This window comes from Podarcis muralis, chromosome 1 (assembly GCF_964188315.1).
Source record: "Podarcis muralis chromosome 1, rPodMur119.hap1.1, whole genome shotgun sequence".
Taxonomy (NCBI): Eukaryota; Metazoa; Chordata; class Lepidosauria; order Squamata; family Lacertidae; genus Podarcis; species Podarcis muralis.
Genome location: NC_135655.1, coordinates 29,385,922 through 29,399,176, shown reverse-complemented (window position 1 = coordinate 29,399,176; position 13,255 = coordinate 29,385,922). Strand labels below are relative to the sequence as shown.

Below are 13,255 nucleotides of genomic sequence, written 5' to 3'. Positions count from 1 at the left end.
TAGTCCAACCCTTGGCAATGCAGAAATCTTTTGCCCAGCATGGGGCTTGAGCCCATGGCCCTGAGATTAAGAGTCTCATGCTCTACTGACTAAGCTAAGCTAGGCTCCAGATTCCCCCCCCCCCAGATGTTGCGGAAAGAGAAATAACATGGGTAGAAGTTAGCGCTTGGCTAACATTTCTCAGAAAATAATTTTATTGATTGATTTCATTCACGTATAAATCATTTCCCACAAGACATCCCAAAGTGATTAACGGTAAAAACATCAACAAACACATCAACAATAAAAGCAATTCCAAAGCCAATACAGATACAGGGTCCTGTTTGGCCGTGATGGTCCTGTTCTGCTAGCTGAAAAGATGCATGCTAGCAGAACAGAACTTTCCCCCATCTTCTCTGCCCTGTAGACCCTTATAATCAACTCTAGAGGGTAGGGAAACCCTTTGGAGAAGATTAGGGGTGGAGGGAAGAGGAAACAGAAGTGGAGCAGTGAATATAGATGTTTCTTTTGTACAGAAGGCTAGTTTCTACACACACTCGACACGTGTCTCCATGTCTTCCATCCAGTTAAGGAAGGGGCATTATCAGAGTTGTCACCCAGGTGAAAACACTCAGGGTGTGATGCAGGGCCAGTGAGGGCTGTGGCCTGGAGAAACTTTCAAGGGTCAAACACGGCAGCCTTGAAGGCCACATTTGGGCCCTGGGCCTGAGATTCCCCAACTGTGCATTAAAACAGGATAGTAAATCCACATACCTGTTTTTCTACCCACCTCTCCTCCATCAATCATCATTTTTATTAGATGGGCTGCTTCGACACTAGAGCTTTTTGCGCAGCTTAGGCACCGCTTTTCCAGACATCTGAAGCCACTTCTGTCATTGGAGCTCACCGGAGAGGAGAATAGTGCTCAGGGAGGTAAACTGTGGCTTAAGCCCCCTTCACATGCACACCCCTATCACTGAGAAATTAGAAGCCACTCCCCACATCGAACTTCTCCCATCATGACCTAGCTTGACCTTCAGTATTGGCTTCTTGTTGCTGCCTGGTACTGCAATGTGGTTCAGGATCCTTTTGGAAACTTACGATGCGACTACTTGGTTCTAGGTCCTTGTCTCAGCCGTGAAGCAAATCTTCCCAGACTTTGAATTCATGTGGTTAGTTGAAGAATCTAAAAAGAACTTGCCTCTTGAGCTGGACTTCCTGAACGAAGGGAGGAATGCTGAGAAGGTGGCCCACATGCTCAGAAAGTTTGACTTTCTAAAGGTAATGGGTGCACATGCAATCTGCATGCAGTCTTATGAGTGAGTGTAAGACTGGCGTTCAGCAGGGGCAGTGTTGCTTTTACTTTGCTATTGGGGTGTGTGTGGGTGGGGTATCGAAAGTGAATGTAATTCTGCTGATGGTGCTGAATTAGATATCCTAGGGATATCATTGGCCCTCGCCAGAATAGCAGGGAAGGGTGTGTGTGTGTCTTACATTGGTCCTGCAGGCACTGCCTGGAGGAAGAAAGAGGTAGTAATTTTTAATGACTAGTTTTGGGCGCCTCAGCAGAAATGGCAAAGAACACAGCTGGGACACTATTCTCTGCACAGCTCAGTAATTTCTGTGCTGAACGATTATTTCAGCCTTGGTACAACAGCTCCACGTAAACTCGGTCCTCCAGGAAAACTGAGTTCTAGAGCAATGGGTGGCCTCTTGATGCACAGAACGTTCTCTTGAATTGCCTGACTGCTGCCTGAATATTCAGGCTGAGAGCATTCTGGGGTGGCAGCCAGCAATTCAGAATCAGTCTCAGGACCTGACGTTATAAGCCTGGCAGTGTGGATACTAGGAAGGAGCATCATAACCATTTTGTTAGAACTCAGAATAAGTTTAAAACAACAACAACAAAATGGAGACATCCCTATCCTGCTGCTGCTGCTGCTGCTTTGCTGAGGCTACCGCTTGGCACTGTAAGGAAATAATGTCTGATGCCACAGTTGGTCATGCTGCTAAGGGCATGCTTCACTGGAAGTTTCCTGAACCCTTGGTTTAGTACTACTTTTATTATTATAGTTCTAAACCAGAGGGGGAAGGAGATCCTTCGAGAAGCAAATATCCTTTTTGCTCTTTTCAGCAGAAAGCCAGTTGCATGGCTGGCATTGACAGTGTCCTGATCTCCTTTGATGTCCATTGCCAGGATCAGCTGGGGGTGAGGGTGGGGATCTACCATTCTGAACAGTTCAAGATTTCTTTGCAGGGTTGAAAGATAGGGAATCAAAGCTAATAATCATCTTAGGGCTTGTTGCTGCTCCTTAGGACAGATTTCAAGTCGTCCCCCCACACTCTGAATTTATTCTTATCAACTACAGTGGTACCTCTGGTGACGAACTTAATTCATTCCAGAGGTCCGTTCTGAGAACGCGCCTCTGGTGCGCAATTTCCATTCGCATCCTGGGGCAAAGTTCACAACCAGGAGCAGCTACTTCCAGGTTAGCAGAGCTTGTAACCTGAAGCGTTCATAACCAGAGGTACCACTGTACTAGGCCGTCAGAAGTCCCCTTTCATTATTTCCTCACAACAATGTAAAGGAACTGAAATAAAAGTAAGAGCAGGGGTTGTATTCCTTAATAATTTCTCAGTAGTGTATCTCTATGAGGTAGGCATTTGAATAGCAGTTGCTGGAAATCGCAAGTTGGGAGAGTGCTGTCCCACTCATGTCCTGCTTTTGGGCCTGCCATTTTGGCATCCTAGTTTTATTGTTGCAAACGGCTTAGAAGGCATTTTGGCATGTCAGGGGTATAGAGATTAAATCATCCCCATCGTCCGCCTTTGGTTGACTGCTGTGAGACTAAATGGGCTTTGCTCTGACCCACTGGGACTCTTCTTATCTGTGTGCATACACACACACACACACACACTCCCCTATAGCAATCTAGGCCAGTGCAATCACACATGGTTGCCATGTGCACACTAATATGAGTATACTGCTACCATAGGTATAATCCAATACATAGATTTGCATGTGTGAAGATAGTGGCTGAATTTCCTCAGCTGCCATTTCTGAGAAATGGCCAACTTTGTAGAGTGCTCATATACTGATGCTGCCACATTGCTCCTGCACATAGACCTGTAGTGGTCTGTGCACTTGCCAGGTTCATGCCTTCATAAATGATTGTAGGCCCCTGCACAGGAGCAATGTTGCAGCTCCAACGTCGTATGAGCCAGGCTGCTCCCTCTGTGCTGTGTGTGTTCCCCCTCTGCTTTTGTGTACATTCATTGACACATGTACACATACCTGGATATTGCAAACAGGCACACTTATGCAGGTGCGTCTTTGCCTACATAAGCACTTGTGCAATTTGCTGCTACCCTTTTGTTTCTCTCAAAAAACATTAGGCAAAAGCCTTGCTCATACATTCAGAGCCCCATGAATGTAAGAGGAGCCTAATGAATCAGGCCGCTGGCCCATCTAGTCCAACGTCCTGTTCTCATGGTGGCCAAACTGATGCCAGCTCTTTCAAAACTTGATTGCAGCCCAGCAACGCTCTGCAATGTTTCTTCCATGTGTAATGCTAAGCAAACAGGCCTTAAAAGGGCACAAAAGGCCAAAGGCTGATGGCTTGTTCTAAGCGAATGTTTATCAAGAGTGTTGCGCCTTGGAGAGCAGCTCTGCTGCTGCTGTAACAAGTAAGAGAGTGTGGAGCAAATCCCCATGGAGACAGCCAATCACATCCTCTCTGGGTTAAAGAGCCACTGCAATATCGATTCAGGGAATAATAACAAATTGCTGCAAAAATGGCTAAATAATAGATTTCCCCTGTCCAACACGTCGATTCCAAGACGTTTTCATCAACCCCAAAGGCAACAAGGGAGTTGTTTCCTGGTAATTCCCCCTACCCCCAGAGTTAAAAAAACCCAACAACAACACCCATAGCGCAGCAGGGAAGTGGATTTCTTATCATGAACCCAGTTGAGGTTGTAAAGCCAGAGATAAATTGTTTCCATGTGCAAGCATTAAGGCCAAATGTCTGTGCATCATTTAAGCTTGCCAAGGACTATGACTTTGTGCGAGTGAGACTTATGCACAGCTTAATAAGGACCATTGACTGCTGCTGTAAATTTTGGAATGGGGATAAATGTTGACGCAGGGTTAAAATAAGCTACAGGCTTTGGGATCAGTGGATTTAAGAGCCAGCGCGTGGTAACAGCAGGGGCTGGGGAAGCTGGGAATCAGTGTGCTATCAATGGCAACTAGCCACAATTGCTATGCTCTGCCTCCACAGTTGGAGGCATCAGTGCTGCTGAATACCAGTTGCCAGAAACCACAGAGTAGCCAGTTCTCTTGTGCTCAAATCCTGCTTGCTTGTTAACCACGGGCACCTGGGAGAACAGGTGGGGCATTGGCCTGATCCAGCAGGCTCTTCTTCTGAACAGGGCTACAGCTTTAGGTACCTTCCTTTCATTTTGCATGCATGGCTTCAGCAAGTATTCTGCAATGTGCCATAGTCTGAGAGAAGGTGAAAAGTGCTGTAGTTCTGTAGCCCTTGAGAAAGTGAGTTTGCAAACCCAGACTAAGGGGCAGTGGCACAGAAATGGAAATTTCTGTAATTTTGGAGCTATGTTTTTTTCCAGGGCAGAGGCTCCCCACTCCGCATGAAAAAGAAGTTGGAGTGGGGCATTGAAATATAGTTCTCTCAATCCCAAACGTACCTGATTATTTTAACAGGCAAGTGTATGTGTATAGTTGGAGTAACTAACCTTTGGCTCACCTGATGTTGTTAGAGTCTAGCTCCCGCCAGTCCCAGGCAGCATGGCTGATGGTGAGGGATGATTGGAGTTGTAGTCCTAAACTTCTGGAGAGCTATAGGTTAGCCAACCCTGGTGTATAGGATTCAGCCTACAATCTTGTACACATTTACCTGGGAGTAAGGAGCATTAAATTCACCAAGAGTTCCAGTAAGCAGAGCAAAGTAGTTCAGACATCTCTCTCTCTCTCTCAATTTTCTACTTCCCGTTCTTTACCCAACTGGTGCTGTGATGGGAGTAGTTGGAATACCACAGTAAGAAGATGAAAAAACACCAGGGGGAGATAATCAGTAATTGGCCAACAGTGGTTGGAAGACAGCTGTTAGATGCACCTGATAGAAAGACCAGGAATGAAGATCAGTTAGCACATAGGTTTATGGAAGGCGGTGTAAGACTCAAAGAAAGGGATTCTGGCAGCTAGGCCCAGGTGCCTTATGCTCTGTGCCAATCTAAACTCACCTTGCCATGCCTTTTCTTCTCCTTCATTGCTGACAACTGGACCTTTGTTTCTTGCTTGCTTTTATCAAGTTACATTGCATGCCTCAGGGCCTTCAGACATGTGGTTGCTCCCTTTGGGCTTTGTCCACTTGCCTGCCTCAGACTATCTTGCTTACCTCTGGCCCCTTCAGCTGCCATCTCCAGGAGTCTCTGGCCTATCCATTGAGCTGCTTGCAGGTCTGATCTCACTTGAGTCCTGACAGGCAAATGAAATGGAAGATGCCGCGACTGAAAATGGTGCTCTGTATGCAGGAAGGGACTCTCTCAGGATTTTTGCAAGGATCCTCCTATTTATGAGGCACTACCCCCCCTGCCAATAGCTGATGTGATAGCCTGGAGGCCTGTGCATGGGTCTTGTCAGCCTGGCTGCATCTGTGCTCAGAGGGATGCTGCTGAAATACAGATTAGGATTATTTATTACTGACAGAACAATGCTATGTGTGCACTGTGCATAACAAACAAGAGATGTGGGCTCTCCCCTGGACGGTGGTTTCTGCAATTCAGACATATGCAACAAGTTGTTGTTGTTTAGTCATTTAAAGGTAAAGGTAAAGGGACCCCTGACCATTAGGTCCAGTCGCAGACAACTCTGGGGTTGCGGCGCTCATCTTGCTTTATTGGCTGAGGGAGCCGGTGTACAGCATGTGACCAGCATGACTAAGCCACTTCTGGTGAACCAGAGCAGCGCATGGAAACACTGTTTACCTGGAGCGGTACCTATTTATCTACTTGCACTTTGACATGCTTTTGAACTGCTAGGTTGGCAGGAGCTGAGACCGAGCAACGGGAGCTCACCCAGTTGCGGGGATTTGAACCGCCGACCTTCTGATCGGCAAGCCCCACGTCCCTCTGTTTAGTCATGTCCAACTCTTCGTGACTCCATGGACCAGAGCACGCCAGGCACTCCTGTCTTCTGCTGCCTTCCGCAGTTTGGTCAAACAACCTGAAAAGGGTTACACATTCACCATGCTAGGTGCACAGGTCGCTGCAGATTCATGACATGTTCAGACACACATTTGCAGGTCTTTGATAATGCCATGTCCTCAGGTGAATCCAGGCACACTTGTATAATAAGTATGTGAACATATAAAAATGCCTTAAAATGAATGAAACCATTGGTCAGTCAGTATTGTTTACATTGACTAGCCATCGCTCTTCAGGGTTTCAGACAGGATTTTTCCTGTGACTTACTTGGAAGTTACAGGGATTGAACCAGGGATCTTTTGCACACAAAGCATTTGCTCTACTACCAAGCTCTGACTTATGCATAAGGACATAGAAGAAGAGCCTGCTGGATCAGGCCATTGTCCATCTGGTCCAGCATCCTGTTCTCACAGTGGCCAACTAGATGCCTATCAGAAGCTCAGAAGCAGGACCTGAACACAGCAGGACTCTCCCCTCCTGCAGCCATCAACTGGTATTCAGAAGCATACTGCCTCCAGCTGTGGAAGTAGGAACATAAGTAGCCACTGGTAGCTTTCTCCTCCATGAATGAGTCTCATCTTAATAAAACCATCCAAGGTTGTGGCCATCACAGCCTCTTGTCAGTGGCAAATTTAGGGGAGCACAGCCAGTTTGGTTGCACTGGGTGCACAGCCTTGGGGGCACCACTTGGGATGCCATAACTGTTACTTAGAATGGGTGCGAGAGGCACGGGGGCACTGAATATTGGCATCACACAGGGCGCCGCTGAAATTTGAGACCCCAAGGTCTGCCACTGCTCTTGTGGGAGCAGATTCCATAGTTTAGCTGTGTGCTGTGTGAAATACTTCCTTAGTGCTCAAAGGCTTATAACCAATGTCAACAATGTCAACTTGAGATCAGTGGACTTTAGCCCGCTATTTTCAGTGGATTTACTTACCATTATACTTAGCTGGATTTCACCCAGCTAAGTTTGGAGAGTGAGTTGCATCTGTCTGTTAAGCAAGCAGAATGTTACGTTTACTGGAAGTTAGTTCAGCTAGCATAGCATTGAGGAAAAGTTAGTCAGGCAAGTTTGCTCCATTTGAAAACCAGAAAGATCTAGCTTGCTTGAACTGGCATAGAAATCACTGACTCTGCTTCTGGGCCGCTTAAAGAAAAAACGCAATATGCTCTGCTTTTCCTCTAAAGCATGAGTCTGCAGAATTCTGGGACCTTTCCACTGTGTCTCTTATTTATCATTCGGGTTTTGGTCTGTAAGGTGGCTGGCTGGCTCCTACAAGAAACAGAATGCTGGCCTTTATTTTACAGAGCCAATAGAGTAAGGAAACCTGATTCACAGAGACTAAAAGGACACCCCAAGATTTCAACCCTTTCCTCACATTTTGGCTTTCATAATCATTCCAACCATATGCTTTCTGACACATTCAGACACACACACACACACTGAAATGATGGTGCCAGGACCAAGATGGAGAACTTACAAAGGTGGCCTAAGACATTTTGCTGCTTGAGGCAAAGGACAAGATGGCACCCCTCCTTTCCATGCATACAAGCTGTCTAGCTGTTGATTCTTGTTTCAATGTGGGTGATGAGACAGTGTCCTCTACTACGTTTGAGGGCAGCAGGCTAGTTTAAGGTATGCAGGGCAGGTTGCTTGGAAGGAACACAGAATTCTGTCCTCCATTGCTTCCCTGTCTCTCTCTGTATCAGCTGCCTGAGGTAGCAGCCTCCCTCTGCTTAATGGTAGGGCCTGCCCTGAGCGCTTACTTCTGTCAAGTTATGATAAGGCCTTTGTCAAAAGTGTTGTGTGTTCTTCCTTCGAGGACTTGGATGAGCTCATTTCTCCTACTTCTTGGCACTTCATGCATATACACTTTCTCTTCTGTTCCCCTTAATCACACAGTGTACAGAGAGTTGTATTCTTTTTTCAGATCCCTAAGATTTATTGGGAGCTCTCAACAAAGCGTGTTCTTTTCATGGAGTTCATGGAAGGTGGGCAGGTGAATGACAAGGCCTACATGGAGAGAAATTGCATCAATGTCAATGAGGTAATGTTCCCTCTGTCCAGATCTGTCCGTCTTTCTATCTACCCATCCATCCATCTGGTATTTATAGGCCATTCCTTAAACATTTTACATTAAACAATTTAGAATGTGATAGCAATAAAAACAAAAGATGTAGGAACCCTTTCTGCATTCCACAAAAGCACTATTTTCGGCCCACAAAATGAAATGAGTGAAGTTTCAGCACAGCTTTACATACAGTTCCATGCTTTGTTAATAACCCAGTTCTTTCTTTTATTTCCTAAAGGAAAGATGTGTGCTTAGAGATGTCATAGTCTGTTCCAGATGTGGTCATATTTCATTGCCTGGTGAAATGATTCCTGTGTACTGGGTGCACATAGCTTGCTTTTGGGGGATTAAAGTGTTTGTGTCCGATGGGAAAGGAACCTAGTCTTTATTTGCAAGAACTGGGCAGGTTCAGCCTGCCATCCTTGCCTTCCTCCAAGTCAGTGAATTCTGATTGAATCACTGCTGCCTACTTTCCCCCCTGTGTGCTATTGATGAGTGTCGAAATGCCATTTGGTTGACTAGCTATCAAAGAGCTCCGGCACAAAATCAATTGTACTTAATCTGTCTGTCCGCCTGTCTCCGGAGTCTGGACGCTCCCTCCTCTCATCTTTTTTTATTCTGTGGCAGAGTTCACTCCGCGTCAATTATAGACATTCCAAAATATATCCAGAGGGGGGGATATAGTCATGTGTTCATTGCCCTCCAAGAGGTTATGTCTTTATTCTCCTACTTCCCACTAGAAGGAATTGCTCACAGATGTAAGTAAGCTCACACAAATCACATTAATGCACTAATTGCCAGTAGCATGAAGGGAAATTAGTACTTAGAACCATTGCCTCATTGCCTTCCTATGCTTCCAAAGCTATCATTTAGATGCACTGTATATAACAGTTCCTAGCATTCCTGTCACATTCTGGTGTGACCAAGAAACCCTACCATGCGAACTGTTTGATGGGGCCATGCAAATGAAGGGGCAGGACTGTGCAGAGAAGAGTAGACTTGGGTCTCTGTGTCTGCTGTCACTGAGTTCACCAAGGGCCAGGGAGCAGATCCAGCACCAACCTTTGTGTTGACCCTGAGTGCGGCACTTTCCATTCCGAATACATGTTTGCTGTTCATTCCTGTGTAGTAAAGGAGAGCCATTCACTTGGGGACACTGTTGCAGGGAAGGCAAAAGCATTCGCTGACAACATGGGAAGACATATTGTCTCACACTATGCAGAGGTCCTTGATATTTACATGGCTATTTTATCTGAGAGAGTAAGTTAGATTTATTCCATCTTCTCAGGTCTTTCTTGCTTTGTCGCTGGAGAGACTTGCAATTTTGGAGGTATAATTTGTTAAGGTTACTGGTTATTTGTACCCCCAAGTATCTTAATTTTGTATGGCAGAGTTTTATCTTTGTGATGTTAGTGAATCCTTTTTGGATATGAGAGGGAGTGTTGAAGCACATTGCCTCAGATTTAGCAAAGTTCACCTGAAGGCCTGATACCATTGCAAAAGTGCTGAGTTCTTTGATCAGTGTGGTTGCTTTTATAATGGGGTCTGGTGTCGTGATCATCAGGTCGTCTGCAAAGCGCCCTAATTTATTTGTTTCAATTTTAATTCCACACCCTTAATATTAGGGGCTGCCCGGAGTCAAATTGTTAAGGCTTCCAGGACCAGGATGAATAGAAAGGGAGAGTGGGCATCCTTGTTTTGTGTCTTTTTGGATTGTGATGGCGGTGGAGTCCCATATTGTTGTTTTTGCATTTAGCTGAGGCTTGGGAGTAAATTTGTTTGAGGGTTTGTTGTACAGAGGGATCGAAATTCATACTGGTTAATACTGCTAGAAGGTATTTCCATTCTAAGCAATCAAAGGCTTTAAGTATATCGTGGGATATAATTGTCAGTGAGTTTTTAGTTGTTTTGCTATGATTTATCAGATTCAGTAACTTCCTGATGGGATCCGTTATGTTGCAGCCGGGGACAAAGCCAGCTTGGTCTGGGGCTATTAGTTTGTAAAAGAAGGCTTTTAGGCGATTAGCCAGGATGGGTGTGAATATCTTGCAGTCCTGATTTATCAGTGAGTTTGGGCGATATGCTTCTACTATGAGGCTATCTTTGAATGGTTTTGGGATAGAGACTGTTTTGGAGGAGGGCCAGGTTTTGGGGATGATGTCATGTCATTAAATAGGCAAGTCATGTAGGGCGCCAGGGTTTCCTTGAAATTTTTTTATAGAATTCTGCTGTGAAAAGCAACTGGGCCTGGGACTATGTAAGGTTTTGATTTCTTGCTCAGATGGGTTCTGGGAGGGGTATAGATTAGAGTAAAATTTCGCAAATGATTAATTGTGTTTCCATCTTTTTTTAGTAATGCAGTGTTTTCTTGTTTTAAGTGATTTTTTTCCTGCACCTGTTCGCTAATAGTCTGGAGTTTTCTCCTTCATACTCGTAAAATCGTTCTTTTGAGTATAGGATGTTGATCATTGTTTTATTAATTTCTAGGCAGTCAATCTCCCTCCAGTGGGGATATTCTTACATTCTTTAGGAAATATTTGTGGGGGAAGGTTCGTCTGTGAACGGCATAGCCTACCTGTTAATAATATGAGCTGTGTGTATTTATGTGTGTACTGTTTTTCCACACATGGACACCCACACCCTTAAATAAGCTTAATATGTATAAATATATAGAGGGGAGAGAGCGAGAGTTAGTGGTGTGGCCAATCTATAAAAGTGGGCCTCAGCCATCACTCAGTGGTAGATCGCATGCTTTGTCTACAGCATTTATTTGTAAGACACCTTTCTCGATCGGGTCTACCACCAAAAAACCAAAGAGATCTCAGCCTGGAGAAAAACTCTTCCTGGGGTCTTGGAGAGCTGCTGCCAATCAGAGTGGGGTGTGCTGGGCTTGTCTCTGTGTAAAGCAATTTCATATGCTTTCAAAGCTCTCAGTTTTTCTCAGCTTTGCTACCTCATATAAATATATGAAAGTCCCTTTTACTGGCTCAGAACATTGTCCCTTCCACCCAGCAATGCCTACTCTGCCTTGCAGTTAGTCCCTTAAGTCTTTCTCAGCCCTGCTGAGTGCTATTTTGTTCTCTTTTTTTAAAGAACAAAAACAGACCCTGAGTATGCTGGGGATTAAACACGGAGCCTCCTCTATGTTCTAGCATTGATCTGCAGTCTCTCTGTGGACCCACAATGGCAAGCATGCCACCTCACTTTCCCCTGAAAGAAGCCTTGCCATTTTTATTTTTTTTGCTGGGAGGGGCTCAGAGGAATCTGTGCTAAGCAGGCTTTCTTTTGTAGAGCAACACAGCCTTGAAAAAAGCAGGCTGAGCCTCTCTCCTCTAAATGGAAAGGATCCCTGAGGTGAAAGCTCCCTTCAAACCAGGTTACTGACATTTACTTAATGCCGTCTGTAGCGGGATTATCATTAAAGCTGCCCAAAAGCACATTAATCTCCCTGGATCCGTCCGAGCGCCAGACTGTAATGGCATTTAATCAGAGAAGCCTTTGATTTCTAAAGACAAGTGCAAACACTGAGATATCTGCCTGTGGAACAGTTACTTATTCATGTGCGAGTGCAGCCTAGAATGAGAACATAGCTGGAGGACTAAGGAAAGGCGGGGAAAGAACTCGAGAAGACGCATCATGAATGTAGAGGGCAAGGCAAAGGGAAGGAGCAGGGACGTGTGTTTGGGAACGGAGATCTTTAGGCAAAGGGGCTTTCCCTGGATCAGGCGGCCGGATAGCGTTGCATAATATAAAGACAAGCACATGGCAGCTGGTTGAATGTATTAAGATCAGAGAGTAGCCAAGAATTCTCACTCTGGTCTCCAGCCCCTGTGGTCCAGGGGCTAGAAGGATATTTTTGCATATAATTCCTCAGGCTCCATCACAAAAATGATGTTACAGAGCTGCAAGGGCTTTGTAGTTGTAGAGCGCATGAACTCAGCTGTAGTGGTCACATTACGTCCCGAGAAAGGAGATACATGAACGCAGCAGGTGGGTGGAAATTTGCAGACCAAGGGCTATATTTCCCTTTGGACGACCTTCCAAGGGCCACATGCTGGTGGTGGGCCTTAGTTGGTGGTGGGCCTTAGTACACTAGGCTAGCTTCTTTCTGGGTCCTCCATCCAGGCAAGTAACAGGCGTTTGCACAGTTCAAGGACACACATTCAGCCAGGTTGGAGGTGCGAAATAGAGCAGTGACAATAGAACTGAGATGAAACCTGCCCTCAAAAGTGATGGTGATGATGATGAAGTGTAGGTGGGCAAGACACAGTTATAACATCAAGAACCTTAAAAAAACCCAAACTGCATTGAATTCTTTAAGAGACCCCAGTAACCAAAATCACATGCAGTTTTATTAAGAATAAAAGAGAAAGGAGGATGGGAGTGGACAAATCAAAATTCTGAAGCAAAAGGAGCTCTGTGGTTCAAATCTGATTGATCCCAAGCTGTTTATTTACAACACAACATTCTGGACTCTTTACTCCCTAAGAGTAAAACAGCAAGGACAATGAGCTGCACATTTCCTGATGGTCAGTGATAAATAGGGGACCCAGAGGCTAGCAGCGAGACTAGTGGGCCCTGATCTGAGGGACAAGGACAAAGGCTTGCATCCCACAGTTCACTTTTAGGGACTCTCTCACCCACGTTGGTTTGAGTGACAGCTGCCATTGCAGTCACCAGTCAGAACCCTAGTCACATTCGGCAGGTAACTCTTGTGATGCCTGTTGAGAAGTGAGGGGATGCTAGATGCCTCCTGAGATCAGTGGGAGATGGCGACCTTGGTGTTAACTGACAACCTGGATTTCCCCCAGATTTCTGCAAGACAGGCTCAATAATTGATCTATGGATTTGGAGGCTTGGTGGGAATTAGATGCTGGCCTTGCTTGAGGAAAATGGAGGATCAAGTAAACAGGGTTTTGTCAGTACATGTGATTTTCTGCTACCACCCCAGAAACACAGAAATAATATTTTATGTT

At 45.3% G+C, this 13,255-nt stretch overlaps 1 protein-coding gene across 5 annotated transcripts in view; it reads left to right on the top strand.

Moving 5' to 3' along the window:
- ADCK1 (aarF domain containing kinase 1) overlaps window positions 1-13,255 on the top strand; it is a 110,997-nt gene that overhangs the window by 82,196 nt on the left and 15,546 nt on the right. For 3 of the 5 annotated variants that reach the window (XM_028718483.2, XM_028718489.2, XM_028718509.2), the window contains 2 exons: window positions 1,102-1,260; window positions 8,139-8,255. In XM_028718483.2, coding sequence (XP_028574316.1) covers window positions 1,102-1,260; window positions 8,139-8,255 — 276 coding nt within the window. The remainder of the gene's footprint in view (window positions 1-1,101; window positions 1,261-8,138; window positions 8,256-13,255) is intronic. The other 2 variants (XM_077925247.1, XM_028718498.2) reach the window with 2 other exon arrangements.